The sequence below is a fragment of the Temnothorax curvispinosus genome, unplaced genomic scaffold (genome assembly GCF_003070985.1).
Source record: "Temnothorax curvispinosus isolate PA1 unplaced genomic scaffold, ASM307098v1 QBEX01000305.1, whole genome shotgun sequence".
NCBI classification, from domain to species: Eukaryota; Metazoa; Arthropoda; class Insecta; order Hymenoptera; family Formicidae; genus Temnothorax; species Temnothorax curvispinosus.
The window spans coordinates 159,838-174,179 of NW_020210085.1; the positions used below are offsets into that span (position 1 = coordinate 159,838).

Sequence of the window (14,342 nt, forward strand, 5' to 3'; positions counted from 1 at the left end):
TTTAACGTTCAACCCACGCTCAGTCCCACGCCGTAGTCTGATACGGGGTTAACGATTTTTTTCTTAGTTTGATTGTATAATATATCACATACAGTCATGTTTCACTTACTTACAGTTAATGTTACGTTGTTACATTATTTTGATCAACGTTGCAAGCAACGTGCTAGCATATTGCTACGTGCATGTTGTTTTATTGTATGTGCTTTAAGCTTCAGTGCTTAGGCTCTCAAATCGAATTTATATATCTATTTTTTATACATGACATAATACAGATATTAGGAAACGTAGTTTATATGAAACGTTATATCATATTTTTATATATGTATAAAAAATGTTTTGCGAAAATTTGTAAATAAAGTTTACATTAGCATGGGAACGTCATAAATTAATTTATATCTTTTTGAAGGATACCGAAAGATAAGAGAACTAGAGCAAATTGGGTTGCATTTATCGGCCATGAAGCAGGTCTGAATGCTGGAATTTGTAGCAGACATTTTAAACAATCTGATTTTATTTACAAAATATATGGACAACGTGTTAGAAGATTTCTTAAACCAGGATCTTGTCCATTACCGCGTTCACAAAATACTAGGTAACTTTCAATTCCTATTTGAAATTTCAAAACTGAGTCCAGTTACACCAACTTCCGGTTTGTCACAAAAATAGAATCATCACCAACGCGTATTTTAAGTGCTCATTAGTAATAAATATTTTTTTCCTAACTTTCTGACACATTTTTGAAGAAAACGGCTGGCATCGGTATATGACATTAAAAAAAACTTTTGTATGCAAGATATTATATGTATATTGATGTTTGTATAATTTAGAAAAAATGTTAAACTCACTGGAAACACTAAAAATTGCACACCATTGAGAGCTGAAATTGACACTAATCTGGAAACAGATGTAACGATAAAAAGAGAAATACAAACGTGCATTATGGATGAAACTGTAGTAAATACAGAGGATTCAATGGATATTCAATTAAAAAGGTTGGTTCGCATGTAATATTACGTGCTTAATTTTTATAAATTTTTATTGAAAAATTTTTATTTAAAACAGTGTAGAGATATAAAATGGTTTTACAAGACCTTTCCGTTTCACTTTTAGAGAGACTGATGATCCCTTAGCCATTACGGGAGATGATACAAGTTTAGATGAAACAATGATAAATATAAATTCGATAGATATACAAAGGTTGGTTCATATATAATAGTTGCTCAATTTTTAATACAAATTTTTAAAAATATTTTAAATGATAGTATATAAACATATGAAATGGTTTGAATCTGATCTTGTTTTATTTTCAGAGAAACTGATGATCCTTTAGCCACTATAGAATATAACACTAATCTGGAAACAAGTGTACTATTAGAAAATGAAATACAGGAATCCATAAATATAGATGAAACAGCTATAAATATAAATTCAAAAAAAGATAACCAACTGAAAAGGTTAATAAGCTAAGTAAATGTAAAATGTGCCAATATTTTCGCGTGAATTTATATACATTTTTCACTTAGCAAACTACACGCCGCGTACTGTCAGTCTTGAAACGCAGCTCTCAAGCTGAAGCTAGAAAAGTGTAATCACATAATTAAATTGATAATCACGTTAATAATACCGATGCTAATAAGTATTTTTAGAACTACTACAAAGGATATGTTGTGAAAAACGATTGTACTATTCTAGCTTTAGGTTGAGACTGCGTTTTAAGATTGATAATAAAATCGGCAGTAGTTTGCTAAATGAAAAAATTTTTAAATTTACGCGAAAACATTTTATTAGACACAAAAGATCCAGACCGACCGTAGTTTGCTAAACGAAAAATGTACATAACGTTCTGTTTTATTTTTAGAAAAACAGATGATTCCTTGGCCAGTAGGAAACGCTTTTACAATCCAAAATACATTGATGATCTATGTCGAGAAGATTTTACTTCAGATGAATCTTGGTGTTTGTTCAAAGATTATTCAAAAGAAACAAAAATGAAAATAAGATCATTGAAGAAAGTAATTGTACATTTAAATAAAAGGATCAATAGCCTGCAAGAGAAGGTAAATTTAAAGAGATTGTACGTTGCATGCAACAAAATTGCACATTTTCAAAATATTCGTCTGTTACGATAAAAAAGAATTACCCCTATCTTCTTTACACAAACATACTAACACAATATAAATTGTTGGATTTGTGCTAATTGCCCCTTGTAATTAGAATATATTATATATATTGCATTATAATTGAACAGTAATAAATTATATATTTTCTATTTTTTTTATTATATTATAAATTATATATTTACTCGGTGATGATTTTATAATATTTTTTAGTCAATCAGTATTAGATGATATTTTAAAAGATGGTGTAGCCGCAAAGGTGTCATACAAATGCAATCTACTAATATAAATCTGTGAGTGGTATTCATAGTCCGTTCTCAAGGCAATACTTCATCTTGACAAAGATTATCTCATTTGACGATCATCTTAAGATGTTATACGTATATTTATAATCTGTACTTACGGTAATCTTAATAAATAAGAAAATACTGTAAATTGTTTTGTTTCGTACAAGATCATCTTTATAAAAGGCATATTGAAAGCCATACTTATTTGTATTTGGCAAGTATTAGAATAATTCTGTTAGAGCAAGGATAGTTCGATTTTTTCTGCACAGAATAAAAAACAATTGAGTTTTTATATCAATATTTTGTTGCATATAAAAATGTGCTAATACATCTTGCTTTGTATTAAAAGATATTAAAAAATGTTCCAAAAAAGGTAGACATTATATACTTGTGGAGAAAATATATTTTCTTGCAAATAGCGAAATATTAAGATGTATTTTTATTGAATGTAAAAAAGTAATAACATTACCCAAAAAATAAGTAGCGTGGAATGAAATTTGTAAAGAGTACAATAATGCATCCTTTATTACGCAAGAAAACAAATTATTTATTTGTAAGATAACCAGACGCCCTGTTTTGAGTAAAATAATCCTGTTTTTAAAGGCTTTTTGTTCTTCTGAAAATAGAAACTTTGTTTTTCTTTCAAAAAATGTCATCTTTAGCCTGCTATATATATATATATATATTTTTACATACTATTATGCCCGGTCTTGAAATTATTTCGTATTATTGTGCAGAAAAACATGCAACAATTAAAAAAATTATGGACAAATTTGAAGCAAGCACAAAAAGGCTTAATAAAGGAAAGACAAGTACGGTTTGGCACTGGAGGAAGACCAGAAGTTTCACAGGAAATCGATGCTGATGTGGCAGCAATAGCACCAAACTTAATGGCTACAGCCCCTATATTATTTGCATCGAACATGAACAAGGATGAAGTAAAACGTAATTCTTACAAATAATGCTACTAATTGAATTAATTTGTTTTAATTATTTATTAATAATTAAAACGAGTGACACTCGTTTGCCTATGTCTCAATTGCCCCCCCCCCTCCCCAGTCCAATCAAAATAACCAAATTTAATATAACCCTACTGAATTAAGCACTCTGATTGATTCGTGAGCAAACGGGATGCTCCCGTTAAAACAGTTACATTTTATCAATTGCTTCTTATCAAATTATTCTTAAGTAATTATTTATTTTGCTTTAAATAAAAAATATAATGTATTACTAATATAATGTATTACATGACAGGTCATAATGAAGGTAAAAACAGCGAAGTACGTATGGAACTTGCAGAAGACGAACAAACAATAGAAACTACAAACACTGATTTGTTATATGAAGAAGGGAAATCAGAAGCAGCAAATATCAAATTATTATCTGAAGTTTGTGCATCATCTGTTAAAAGTATGTTATTAATATAAGGATCATTTTTACGTTAAAGTAGTGCTGCATTTATTATAGGATAATGTGATCAGCTTTTTCACATATATTTTTTTTACAAATAAACCTTTTTTTTCCAAATCATGATTATGAGAATTAATTTTTTATTTACTTTACAGAAGTGGCATTAGATACAGTAACAATAAAAGGAAACACAAAAGATATAAAACATAAATTGTGCATTGATACAGAAGGAGATTTAAAGATACAAAGGTTAAAAAATATTATAGAACAGGAAGAGGAATTAGCCAAATTTAAATTAGAATCCGAAAAGAGAATGGCTACAATTAAAGAAGCTCATTTACAAGATATAAATCAACTAGAAATGAGAACAATTTTGGCAAAAGTCAAATTGGCCGAGCTATTATTTAAGAAGGAAGAGGTTGAAGAAAAGTAATTTTAAATATAAGTTAAAAATATCAAGAGACAGGGGGAGTAATCTCGCGCCAAGTATACGCGAAATGAGACCGCAGCATGTATCTTTACGCGATTAAATTGTATGTAACACAACTACGTAAAAAGTAACATTTACTATACTCCGTCCAACGAGAGATTGAGAGTGGTTCTTGTGCATAGGCGGGCCAAGTTCCTATAGAGTGTGGCGTACCGTAAATAATTATAAATAGATGTTCTCTGGGCGGAGACCTGCGCGAGACGGACGAGTTTTCGTCCGATCTACTCTCAATCTTTCGTTGTGGGCCGAGTATAAATATTAATTTTAATAATATAACGTATTTAATAAGTAATAAATAAAATAATGTAAAATATAATAATAAAATAAGTATATAGTTAACTTTATTTTTTCCCGTGGGGGTAACAGACTTCCGTTTCCATACAAACATCAAACATATATGTACACAATGTACGATAAGTACACAAGCAACATATAGACATTTATTTTATACATTAAGGCCATATACATCGACCATATTTTACTATATTGCCTATCTTATAAAATAAGTATATAATAAACGGAGAGTTACTGTTTAATCTTTTTAAACTTTATTATTTTAAGACAAAATGCTTTGCAAATAAATATGGTATATAAAATATTTTGTATAAGTTCTTATGTTATATTTTTAACGTTATATATACGCGATATATCCAGGTGGAACAAAAAATCACAATAAAGTTAAAATGATGATAAAATGACCAAAAATTATTTTGCCGTCATTTTGACATCATTCTGACTACTATTGTGACTTGCTATTCTACCTGGATATATTAGAACTTATAATTAGCAATCACCTAAGATGCTCATAAATATATAATAAATATGTAGACTGCGCGTTACAATCGTGTGCTATACTTTGTTTTAAAAAGACAACAGTATATTTTCCTTCAAATAAGGAACTTTTTTACTTCAAGTTTTTATCTTCTTTTTTATAAAATAAAAATTTATGCGAGTGTATACTCTGCAGACATTGGAAAAAGGAAGAGCAAAGAGTGGAGTGTAGGAAGTGTAGTTGGAATGGTTCTAGAATTTGTAAACAGATCTCGCTAACCGCTTTGAGTTATGAGGTTAAAATCTTTCATATGACACACGTGAATTATTTTATGTTGAATTGCAGCGTTATATCAAATTTTGGAAATAAAGTCAACTGTACGACAAAGCTCGAGTTGTTTTAATAGTTGGATTAATAGGTAAGTTGTCGAAATTTTTGTGCTAAAACCTCAGTCGAATCTGTCAAAAAATAGATTTGTGAAAAATCTACTACAAATTTTATCAGCAGAACATTGGCAGAAATATAACAGAAGATATCTGAGATAAATGTATATTTAAATTCTCACAGTCAATTATGAATAAAAATACATTGATTTGATTTCATTTTGTGTCAAAACAAAGATTTGAAAAATAAAAAGTTGTCGTTTGGCACTTAAAAGAAGTAATTGAGCAGAAATTATTGTTAATTATGTTGTAATTGCATACTAGATTTCATATTTCATGTGCTATTTCGATCATAACGCATGCTCATTGCGCTATTTCGATTACTACACATGTTATCGTATCGCTACATTCCGTCGGTATAACAGATTTCCTAACCTTCAAGAACTTTACCATTTAATTAAATTGCGCTATATAACCCTTCGGGGAGCGCGCTATTAACGCTATTTGCTTATTCTATACTTGTTCTACACTTAAATGAGCGATAAAGATAGTATGATGCAATAGCGCTAATAGCGCGCTCCCCGTCCCCGAACGCAGCCTAGGCCCTAGGGCAGGGTTGAAGGCGCTAACGCTCCTAACCTAAAAGGAGCAAAACAAAAAAAAAACATTTAATTATTAGCCCCTAACCTAAAAGAAGCAAAACAGAAAAAACTGTTTAATTATTTCTTTTCCTCTTTAATGCGAGCACGAACTTTTATTTTTTAAATCTTTTTACACGAAATGATATTGAATAGCATAAATTATTAATTTATGAATTTGAGCGTTAAAGCAGATTGTTGGGAAAACACTTAAGTTTAATACTTAAAACACTTAAGGGCCAAAGCACATATGACAGTCGTAGTCGTGGACGTAAGTAACGCACAAGCTTTGGCGTATCCTGATCTGTCAGGTCGGGGACTACGACCGTCGTATATCGCTACGCCATGTTATGTGCTTTGACCCTAACGCACATGCAGTTCCTGTCGTACGTTTCTGCTGAAATTTGCTGGGATACTGTTAGGGTCACTTTGATCAAACTCCGATTAACTTAATCGTTATCCATCCAATCGCATTTGCTCATTAAGCAGATTGGCAAATACAACTGGTCATTTCCCCAGTGGACTAATCATTAGAGTATATCGTTAAAATTTCGCTTACAGGGAGCTTTTTTCCACGTATTTTATTATCAAAACGTAATACATTGTGACAGTTAAAAATTTCTTCTTTTGGCAAAAATCAAATTGGCTAAGGCTATTATTAAAGAAGGAAGAAAGTGAAGAAAATTAATTTCAAATATAAGTTAAAAATACATTAAGTTACGTCTAATAATGACATAAAAAGTAACGTATTTACTAAATATTGATCTTCCATTGAGAAAAGAATAAATTTCGAGGTACTCTTCTGCATTGATATTCATTAAAACTCTGAACGAATAAAATAAAAATTCTTAAACCGTCCACTTCATGCATCTTGTATCGAGATGAGTACCTAGGCACTTGACACAGCAATATCTGGCGCCGCATGGTATACACGTATAATTACTGGGGAAACCACACACCGCGCAGAAATGTCTCTCGGGTAAACGGGACGGCGGCGCCTGAGCGCAGGCGTAGTTCGGCGGATTAGGATTCATATTGAGATCTTCCTCGACGAGCTGAGCAAAAGTTTTGCGAAAACGTTGCTTATAATATTCTGCGGAGCGAGTCTTCTTTTTTCTACTGCCGCTTCTGTTGTCCAGCGTCTCTTGAAATTTTGGCACTTTCTTGCTCATCACTGAAACAAGAAAAAAAAAATATTATCTAGTACAAGATATTTAAAGCAGAAGATGCCTTTATACAATAAAGCTACATACCTAAGTCGGCATGTGGATCATCGTGAAAATTGTCTTGCTCCAATGCCTCCAATGCCTTCTTCTGTCTACGTTTACGTGCAGCATCGTCAAGGATCCTCTTTTGGCACGCGTCCTTTATTCTGCCGGATTCTCGAGCCATTTTCCAAGTTTTTCTCGTTCTCTTCCTTTTTATATACCCTTTTCTGCCAGTGGGAATGATATCTGATCCATCAAATCATCTACTTTCGCTTGCAAAGTTTCCAATATGTCGGCGGATATGAACAGATGTCTTTCGTCCAGATCTTGAATTATGAACTTTCTCCCTAGCGCAGACGTTTCGTCCAAGTGTAGGAGAAACTGTTTCATAGCCGCATCACTAGATACATACGAATTTTATTTCAACATTTAACACATCTTCATTACAGATACACATAGATATCATGTCCAAGAGAAAAGGAGTATCTCTCGACGAGAAACGCATGAGAATGCTGCAAATATTCTATGACAAGAAAGAATTCTTCACGCTGAAGGAACTCGAAAAGATCGCGCCGAAGGAAAAAAACATCGTGGTACAAGCTGTCAAAGATGTATTACAAGGTTTAGTGGACGATGGTTTGGTACGATCTGAGAAAATTGGTACTTCCATATATTTCTGGAGATTTCCAGGGTAAGGTTGCAGGAAAATTTAAGTTACGTCCAAATGTAGCAAAAATAAATAAATAAATAAAATACTTAAGAAATAATATTCTACAGAGAAAATATTACTGCAACAGAGCGCAGAATAGCTGAGACGAACAAAAAGCTAGTAGAGACAGAATTTAAGGTTGAGAAGCTAAGAAAAGAGATACAGAAGGAGAAGGTAAATATAAAAATCAACGTTTAATTTATTGAATTTAAATTCCATTCTTGCCCATCTAAAATATGTCGTATAGGAGCTAAAGAATGATACAGAAGAGAAGAGAAAACTACTGGAGGAGGTGGAACAGCTGAGGAAGGAGGAACAGGAGATAAAGAAACAAATTGCTAAATTCAGCGACGTCGATCCGGAAGTAATTACAGAAATGGATGAAAAAGCACAGGTATAATCAAAATAAAATAAATCTGAATAACGAATTATAACGTAACATAGATAAATATGCAGAATTATAACAAACAGCCTCATCCTCTTCTTGATTTGACGAAATTTAATATTACATGTATTGTGGCTCCAATATATTCACCGCCAGTACTGAAAATCTATAGTGTGTGCGACGTAAACTATAGATTTTCAATACTGACAGTGGATATTAGAACACAGCCTATATCAGGTACATTTTACCAAGTATAATATATTTCCTAACCTTTTTTTTTGTCTTACAGTTCTTTTTGTATGTCATTGAGAGATACTTCCGCGCGCGATTAATGTTTTTAACATTTTTATATTTTGCCTATCAAAGTATGCATGATATGTAATATTACATTTCAATGAAATCAATGTTAGTGTTAGTGTTCTCTACACTTTTTGCCCTTTTGTCATACAATAATGTATAATATTCATTTTAGAAATACAAAGATGTGGCCAATATATGGACAGACAATGTTTTTGCTATACAGAGCTGGTGCAAGAATAAATTCAGCGTGTCGGAGCAGGATCTTAATAAAATGTTTAACATTCCTGAGGACTTGGACTACAAATGAATGAATCTGATTGTTAGCTCGTGCAAAAATTTGTTGTTAATATATGATATTTTTCTATAAACGGATAGACGTACCATTCGACCAGAATGCCCTTCGTCACATTTACCATGTCTTGCGATTATCTTCTTCTCAAATTAACCGGTGTCGGGTTTACCGGTATCTCTTTGTGAACCTATTGATCTCGCGTGTTTTTCGACATTTATCATAAATTTGTCATGAATGTATCTCGTGGTATCGATGCAATAACACCGAATGACACCTGATGACACCCCAACACTGAGCGGGAGCGCCGAGCGGTACAAAACGAAGAAAATTTGATGCAAGAATGCCAACAATACGCACCAGCACACGCCAGTGATCCCTAGCCACGGTCACGGTCCTAGCACATGGCACCGTCGCCATTTTGTTGTGGAGTGATATGGCCGAACTTGGAAATCCGGGCCGGACAGGCCGGACTCACCTATTTTGACCAAGTTAGCGATCTAGTAGTGTATAGACATCTGTGACTGTGTACGAGGGAGAGAGAAATTCGGAGTCTGTTTGGTTATTCCTGGGTTAAGATTCAGCTATTATGACTTTGGTGAACATACACAGGAGTGTTCGGTGAAAATAGAGAAAGATCGAGCTTGATTTATATTTAGATAGCTTTACATATCAGCATTTAGAATTCAGTAAAATATCGAAAAAACTCTGAAAAAAACGAAAACATAAAAATGTCGGACCCCGAATTGGAAGCGTTACGACAGCAACGTCTGGCTCAATTGCAAGCTCAGTATAAGGTAAATGCGACGAAACTTTACGCAATTTTATATTTTGAAAACAACTAATGATCTGTAAGCTATGAATCATTTACTTTAATGATTATTTTAATCTTCTTGGATGGCTGAAATACATAAACCACATAATTCTACAGTGCCTATTTTACAAAAGATTATGTGTAACATTAGTAGAAACAAAACTTCATACTCTGCATAAGTTTCATAAAATAAATATTATTTAGATATATATATATATATATACATATATATTATTGTTTTAGGGTAACAATGCCAATGATAAACAAGCGATGGAAGAGAAAATTCAACAAATGGAAGAGATGAAGCATGTTATATTGACACAAGTGTTGGATCAGTCGGCTAGAGCAAGATGTAAGTATCTTGTATCTTATTATTGATTTAAGTGCGCCGTGCGGTATTAACAGTATTATAATATTTATAATATTGTACGGATAGTAAATACGCTTCGCCTTGGAAAGCCTGAGAAGGGCAAAATGGTGGAAGAAATGCTTTTAAGCATGGCACAACGCGGACAGCTACCTGGCAAACTTGGAGAGAAAGAATTGATCAACTTACTCGAAAGTGTGAACCAACAGACGCAAAAGAGGACGACAGTCAAAGTTAATATAATTTTGTAATACAATCGTGCATTTAACAAACCGTATGGTAGAAATTAACAAAATCAAAATTTCATATTTCAGTTTGATAGAAGAAGAGCGGCAATGGATTTCGACGATGATATGGACTTGTAGCACGTGTACAAATTCAAGATCATTTAAATTAGATATTGCTCATGGTTCACATTTGCAGTAAGTTACAATATCCATTACTTTTTGCTTAGTTATGTTATTTTTATGCTGTATTGAAATAAATAAAAAAACTACTAATGCCAATGGAGCAACGTTCACTCATATTGCAATTAAATATTGTATATATCTGTAGCGGTAACCTAAATGAAACAGGTTCCTGAAACGGATTGTCATTCACTTCATACTCCTTCGCTCATAATCTTCCATTTTTTCAACCAACCTCTTATGAAACAAAATTATACATCGGATCAGAGTTGAAATCGAATTCGGGACCCACAGAGTGGTCCCGACCACTCTTATAAATTATAGAGCTACGCATCACTTCTCTATAATAGTAATAATAATAATAATAATGATATATCTGGAGAAATATTTACTTTTAGATCTCTTTTTTTTATACATATAAATACATTCAGCAAACACACAATTATTTTTCATCCTAAAACAAAAATCACACGCACACTTGCAATCTACACAGTACAATAAACAACAGTTCCGCGCAACTTGCATAATGCTAAATATTATCATTATTTTATCCATACATATACAAAAGCCAATGTTTAGTTTGACGTTTAATACGATTTTACAAACTACGTGAACACGCGTGTTTAATATACAAATTTTTGATATATATTACATTCTCTTTTTGTTAAAGCTGTGTTAAAAGACAAATTTTTTCCGAGTGTGTACGTATTTGCTTAACTCGGTAGGTCGTATTGTCTCGAGGGATACACATAATTTTTTTTTATATATACACACACAACACGTAAAAGAAATCAGCATCGTGTGTACGAAGTGGATCGAAAATAAAATATATGGAATGTCGAAAATATACAATATGACGTATTGTATAAAAATTCTCGCAATCTTAAAACTGCTTTGGCAAATTTTTGTTAAGAACATATAGATACAATCATAAGCACTTATATACACTATACATAATGAAAAATGTCTCTCGGAATACTATATATCTATTAATAGCACGTATTCTTAATCATTTTTCATATGATACGCCCCAGTATTCTCTGAAAGAAATATAAGATGGCCATGTATACACGTATTCTTATGTAAAAATGAGTTTCGAGTGAAATAAAAAGACGTACCATCCTCGTCGTCGTTCGCGTCCAATAAATCTGGACAACAAATGCCGTAACATATTAACGACAGAAATCCAAACGGCAATCCAAGCAGTACCATCATCAAAATAGGATTGCCCTTCCACATTGAAGTCAGATTGGTTTTCATTTCGAACCATTTTCTATAACTACGTACTAGCCAACTGTTCCCACCGTATCTCTGAAAATGTATAAATTCTTATTATATTTAATGTATTCTTTTAGTAGAGCGAACACGTGGAAAATAAAAGATGCGAAAGTTGTGTTAAATGCTGCACCGGAGCACTCTCGTTGCGAATCTGCTCTAGGAACAATTCTATCACGTATGGAGTCAGCTTCTCTGTTTCATCGTCAGGAATATGATGGTGATTGGTAGTTGTGTTTATCACAAGCAAGCTCGGTATAGGTAGTGTCATCATCGCTATGCTGTTGACTAGATTGGGACTGCCTATCCAACCGAACTGAAAATGACTGAATAGTTGACGATGATTTAATTTCAACTCTTCCATCAAAATGCTGTCTAATAAATGTAAACAACGTACTCGTGATACTTATTTCGTTTATTCTTGATCACAGATTCAACCATATCTTTGAATTCCAGCATATCAGGCGCGACTTCTTCCAGTTGATTTTCCTCCACTACTGCTAAAACGAGATTCTTATTTGTTAAGAACAATTGATTTATGTTTCCTCTCGTTACTTTCGGGAACGTTGGAAAACGTTCCGCGTTCACCCACTTATAAAGCGTCTCGTTTACTTGTTCCATGTCGCTCAAGTTGTGTCCTACAATTCCTATATTGAATTAACATTGACACGACGCGGCTAATAATACGTGTCCCTTTTTCTTTCGATTGACTCACCGGTGAAATTATAATGCAAATTTTCCTTATATACGAATAATGCCGGAACATTATCTACCGGCGCATGCTTGTTCACGACGCTCGGATGAGATTGATAGAAAAATGCATGCGCTTGAAATATATTCGCAGTCTTATGATAGAGTTCCTGCATTTCATTAAACGCAGATACGTGAATTACAATTTCGAGCTATCTTCACAATATATGTTACGAACGTGCGAAAAGAGTTTTACCCATAAGAATCCAGATCTCTCGCCTACGTATAAGAAATAGAGATCGCGTTCCTTCTTTATGGCGTCGAAACTCTGCGTTTTCGTTATTTCCTGTACAGGAGGACCGCTTAATCTCAAAGCGAATTTTACTATCTCCTCTCTGGTTCGATCGCCTTCGTATACATATTTCTGATCACCCTTTAAACTGCGGGAAGAACCAAAAAACGTTATCGTACCAGTATTGCACGGTGCAGCTGTAGTGCCAACGACTCTTCTACTTACAATAGAATAGTGGGAAATCCTTTAATTTTGAACGCACTCGTTATGCTGGTAAATCTAGTGCAGTCCACTCGTCCCACTCGTACGGACGTTGCGTGCAAGTTTTGAGCGACATGAGACCAGATCGGTTCCAATCTTTTGCAGTGAGCGCACCATGGTGCGTACATCTGTGGAAAACAAAAAGAAACGAAAATAGTTGTACCTCCTAAATGACGTAATGACGTTTTTGCGAGAGCATTAAGCTTACCATAACTAGCCACTGGCCATCTTGGTGCGCATCCAGAAATCTGCAGAGAAATACGTATTGAGTAACACATCGAAATAATTGGAGCAGTGGAGCAGTGATATCTCTTACCTATCGCTCAGCTCGAGTACGCGCGACCCTGCCGTATGCGTCAAAACCGCTGAAAAAAAAAACTAAAATGTAATTAAACGATAAAGGAGCTCGAGTAAGAGATATACTCTTTCGCTGGGATAGCATGACGGTGTCGTGTCGTTTCGAATCAAATTGAGAAACTTATTGGATTTTATCATGAATACATGTGCAATAGTTGATCATTTTACTATAGATAAAAAAAATGTATCGCAAACTCCGAGAGAGCGCAAACAAATTAAATCAAATTAAATTTCAAACTCTATAATATAATTCGCCGATATAATTCGATTATACTTGGAGTACGGGAGACTCATGGTAATCGAATTAAACGATTTATCAAGCGAATCGTCCGTTATCGATCAGCCGATAGGCGAAATTACGAATTACGACGCGTAAAAGCGACCGGGTCAAGGGTCGCGTGATGTATCTCGCCCGATGCAACGCGACGGAAGCGAGGAAAGCGGTTCCGGCGCGGTAAGTCGACGGGCCCCGGTCGCTTACCGTAGAGAAGCGCGACGAAAGAGACCCGCGTCAGGGAAACCATTCCGTTCGTCGAGTCGAGACGTCGGGGAACGAAGATCGGGCTCCTTCATCTGATCGCGCGGCAACACAGGCGTGCCGAACGAGACTGCATAATCGCTGACGCTCGCTAACAGACGTTGTGACGCCTCGCCGTCCCTTTAACTCGTCACGCGGAACGATCGGGTGCGGGTGCACGCCGCGTCCATCTTCCGTCCCATCTTCCCGACTGTCGCGCGCGACGCGCCTCGGTCTCGGCCTCGGCGCGCGGTTCGGCTCCGTCGCACCCATCGTTAATTCCGCTACTGATCAGCCGTCCCCCCTTTTACCCACCACTTCTCTCGCACTTTCCGCTTTTAACTTTTAAAATAGGACGAGGATATGTACTCGAG

The 14,342-nt window shown here is 34.4% G+C and overlaps 6 protein-coding genes across 8 annotated transcripts in view; 3 read left to right on the top strand and 3 right to left on the bottom strand.

Moving 5' to 3' along the window:
* The window catches only part of LOC112453167, a 6,497-nt gene extending 1,686 nt beyond the window's left edge, over positions 1 to 4,811 (top strand). Inside the window, exons 2-9 of the mRNA XM_025013757.1 lie at positions 407 to 592; positions 828 to 992; positions 1,111 to 1,197; positions 1,311 to 1,454; positions 1,859 to 2,057; positions 3,142 to 3,349; positions 3,659 to 3,814; positions 3,970 to 4,811. Of these exons, the coding sequence (XP_024869525.1) occupies positions 407 to 592; positions 828 to 992; positions 1,111 to 1,197; positions 1,311 to 1,454; positions 1,859 to 2,057; positions 3,142 to 3,349; positions 3,659 to 3,814; positions 3,970 to 4,247 (1,423 nt within the window). The 3' untranslated portion in view covers positions 4,248 to 4,811. The remainder of the gene's footprint in view (positions 1 to 406; positions 593 to 827; positions 993 to 1,110; positions 1,198 to 1,310; positions 1,455 to 1,858; positions 2,058 to 3,141; positions 3,350 to 3,658; positions 3,815 to 3,969) is intronic.
* Positions 4,812 to 4,937: 126 nt separating this feature from the next.
* On the top strand, positions 4,938 to 9,074 carry LOC112452695 (meiotic nuclear division protein 1 homolog). 2 transcript variants are annotated; one of them, XM_025013034.1, is made up of 5 exons: positions 4,938 to 5,494; positions 7,755 to 7,996; positions 8,083 to 8,188; positions 8,262 to 8,408; positions 8,872 to 9,074. In XM_025013034.1, exons 2-5 carry the CDS (start codon positions 7,770 to 7,772, stop codon positions 9,004 to 9,006), a joined length of 615 nt encoding a protein of 204 aa, XP_024868802.1. In that variant the 5' UTR covers positions 4,938 to 5,494; positions 7,755 to 7,769; the 3' UTR covers positions 9,007 to 9,074. The 2 variants fall into 2 exon arrangements, with proteins under 2 accessions (XP_024868802.1, XP_024868807.1); XM_025013039.1 differs by lacking the exon at positions 4,938 to 5,494 and having other exon boundaries at positions 7,722 to 7,996.
* Positions 6,003 to 7,506, bottom strand: LOC112452707 (zinc finger HIT domain-containing protein 1). Its single transcript, XM_025013049.1, has 3 exons — positions 7,351 to 7,506; positions 6,460 to 7,271; positions 6,003 to 6,328 (listed from the first exon to the last, which is right to left on the bottom strand). The coding sequence occupies exons 1-2, from the start codon at positions 7,487 to 7,489 to the stop codon at positions 6,946 to 6,948; spliced, it is 465 nt and encodes a 154-aa protein (XP_024868817.1). The 5' UTR covers positions 7,490 to 7,506; the 3' UTR covers positions 6,003 to 6,328; positions 6,460 to 6,945.
* LOC112452719 (general transcription factor IIH subunit 5) lies at positions 7,499 to 9,305 on the bottom strand. Its single transcript, XM_025013072.1, has 2 exons — positions 9,081 to 9,305; positions 7,499 to 7,705 (listed from the first exon to the last, which is right to left on the bottom strand). The coding sequence occupies exons 1-2, from the start codon at positions 9,113 to 9,115 to the stop codon at positions 7,519 to 7,521; spliced, it is 222 nt and encodes a 73-aa protein (XP_024868840.1). The 5' UTR covers positions 9,116 to 9,305; the 3' UTR covers positions 7,499 to 7,518.
* A 190-nt stretch (positions 9,306 to 9,495) lies between these two features.
* Positions 9,496 to 10,679, top strand: LOC112452713 (programmed cell death protein 5). Its single transcript, XM_025013059.1, has 4 exons — positions 9,496 to 9,785; positions 10,046 to 10,154; positions 10,239 to 10,402; positions 10,484 to 10,679. The coding sequence occupies exons 1-4, from the start codon at positions 9,720 to 9,722 to the stop codon at positions 10,532 to 10,534; spliced, it is 390 nt and encodes a 129-aa protein (XP_024868827.1). The 5' UTR covers positions 9,496 to 9,719; the 3' UTR covers positions 10,535 to 10,679.
* A 284-nt stretch (positions 10,680 to 10,963) lies between these two features.
* Positions 10,964 to 14,194, bottom strand: LOC112452681 (protein disulfide-isomerase TMX3). Of its 2 annotated transcripts, none has more exons than XM_025013015.1 (10): positions 13,933 to 14,194; positions 13,411 to 13,459; positions 13,303 to 13,342; positions 13,059 to 13,222; positions 12,798 to 12,981; positions 12,567 to 12,711; positions 12,249 to 12,498; positions 11,985 to 12,177; positions 11,695 to 11,887; positions 10,964 to 11,616 (listed from the first exon to the last, which is right to left on the bottom strand). In XM_025013015.1, exons 1-10 carry the CDS (start codon positions 13,973 to 13,975, stop codon positions 11,582 to 11,584), a joined length of 1,296 nt encoding a protein of 431 aa, XP_024868783.1. In that variant the 5' UTR covers positions 13,976 to 14,194; the 3' UTR covers positions 10,964 to 11,581. The 2 variants fall into 2 exon arrangements, with proteins under 2 accessions (XP_024868783.1, XP_024868791.1); XM_025013023.1 differs by having other exon boundaries at positions 12,249 to 12,489; positions 13,933 to 14,192.
* Positions 14,195 to 14,342: the final 148 nt, after the last annotated feature.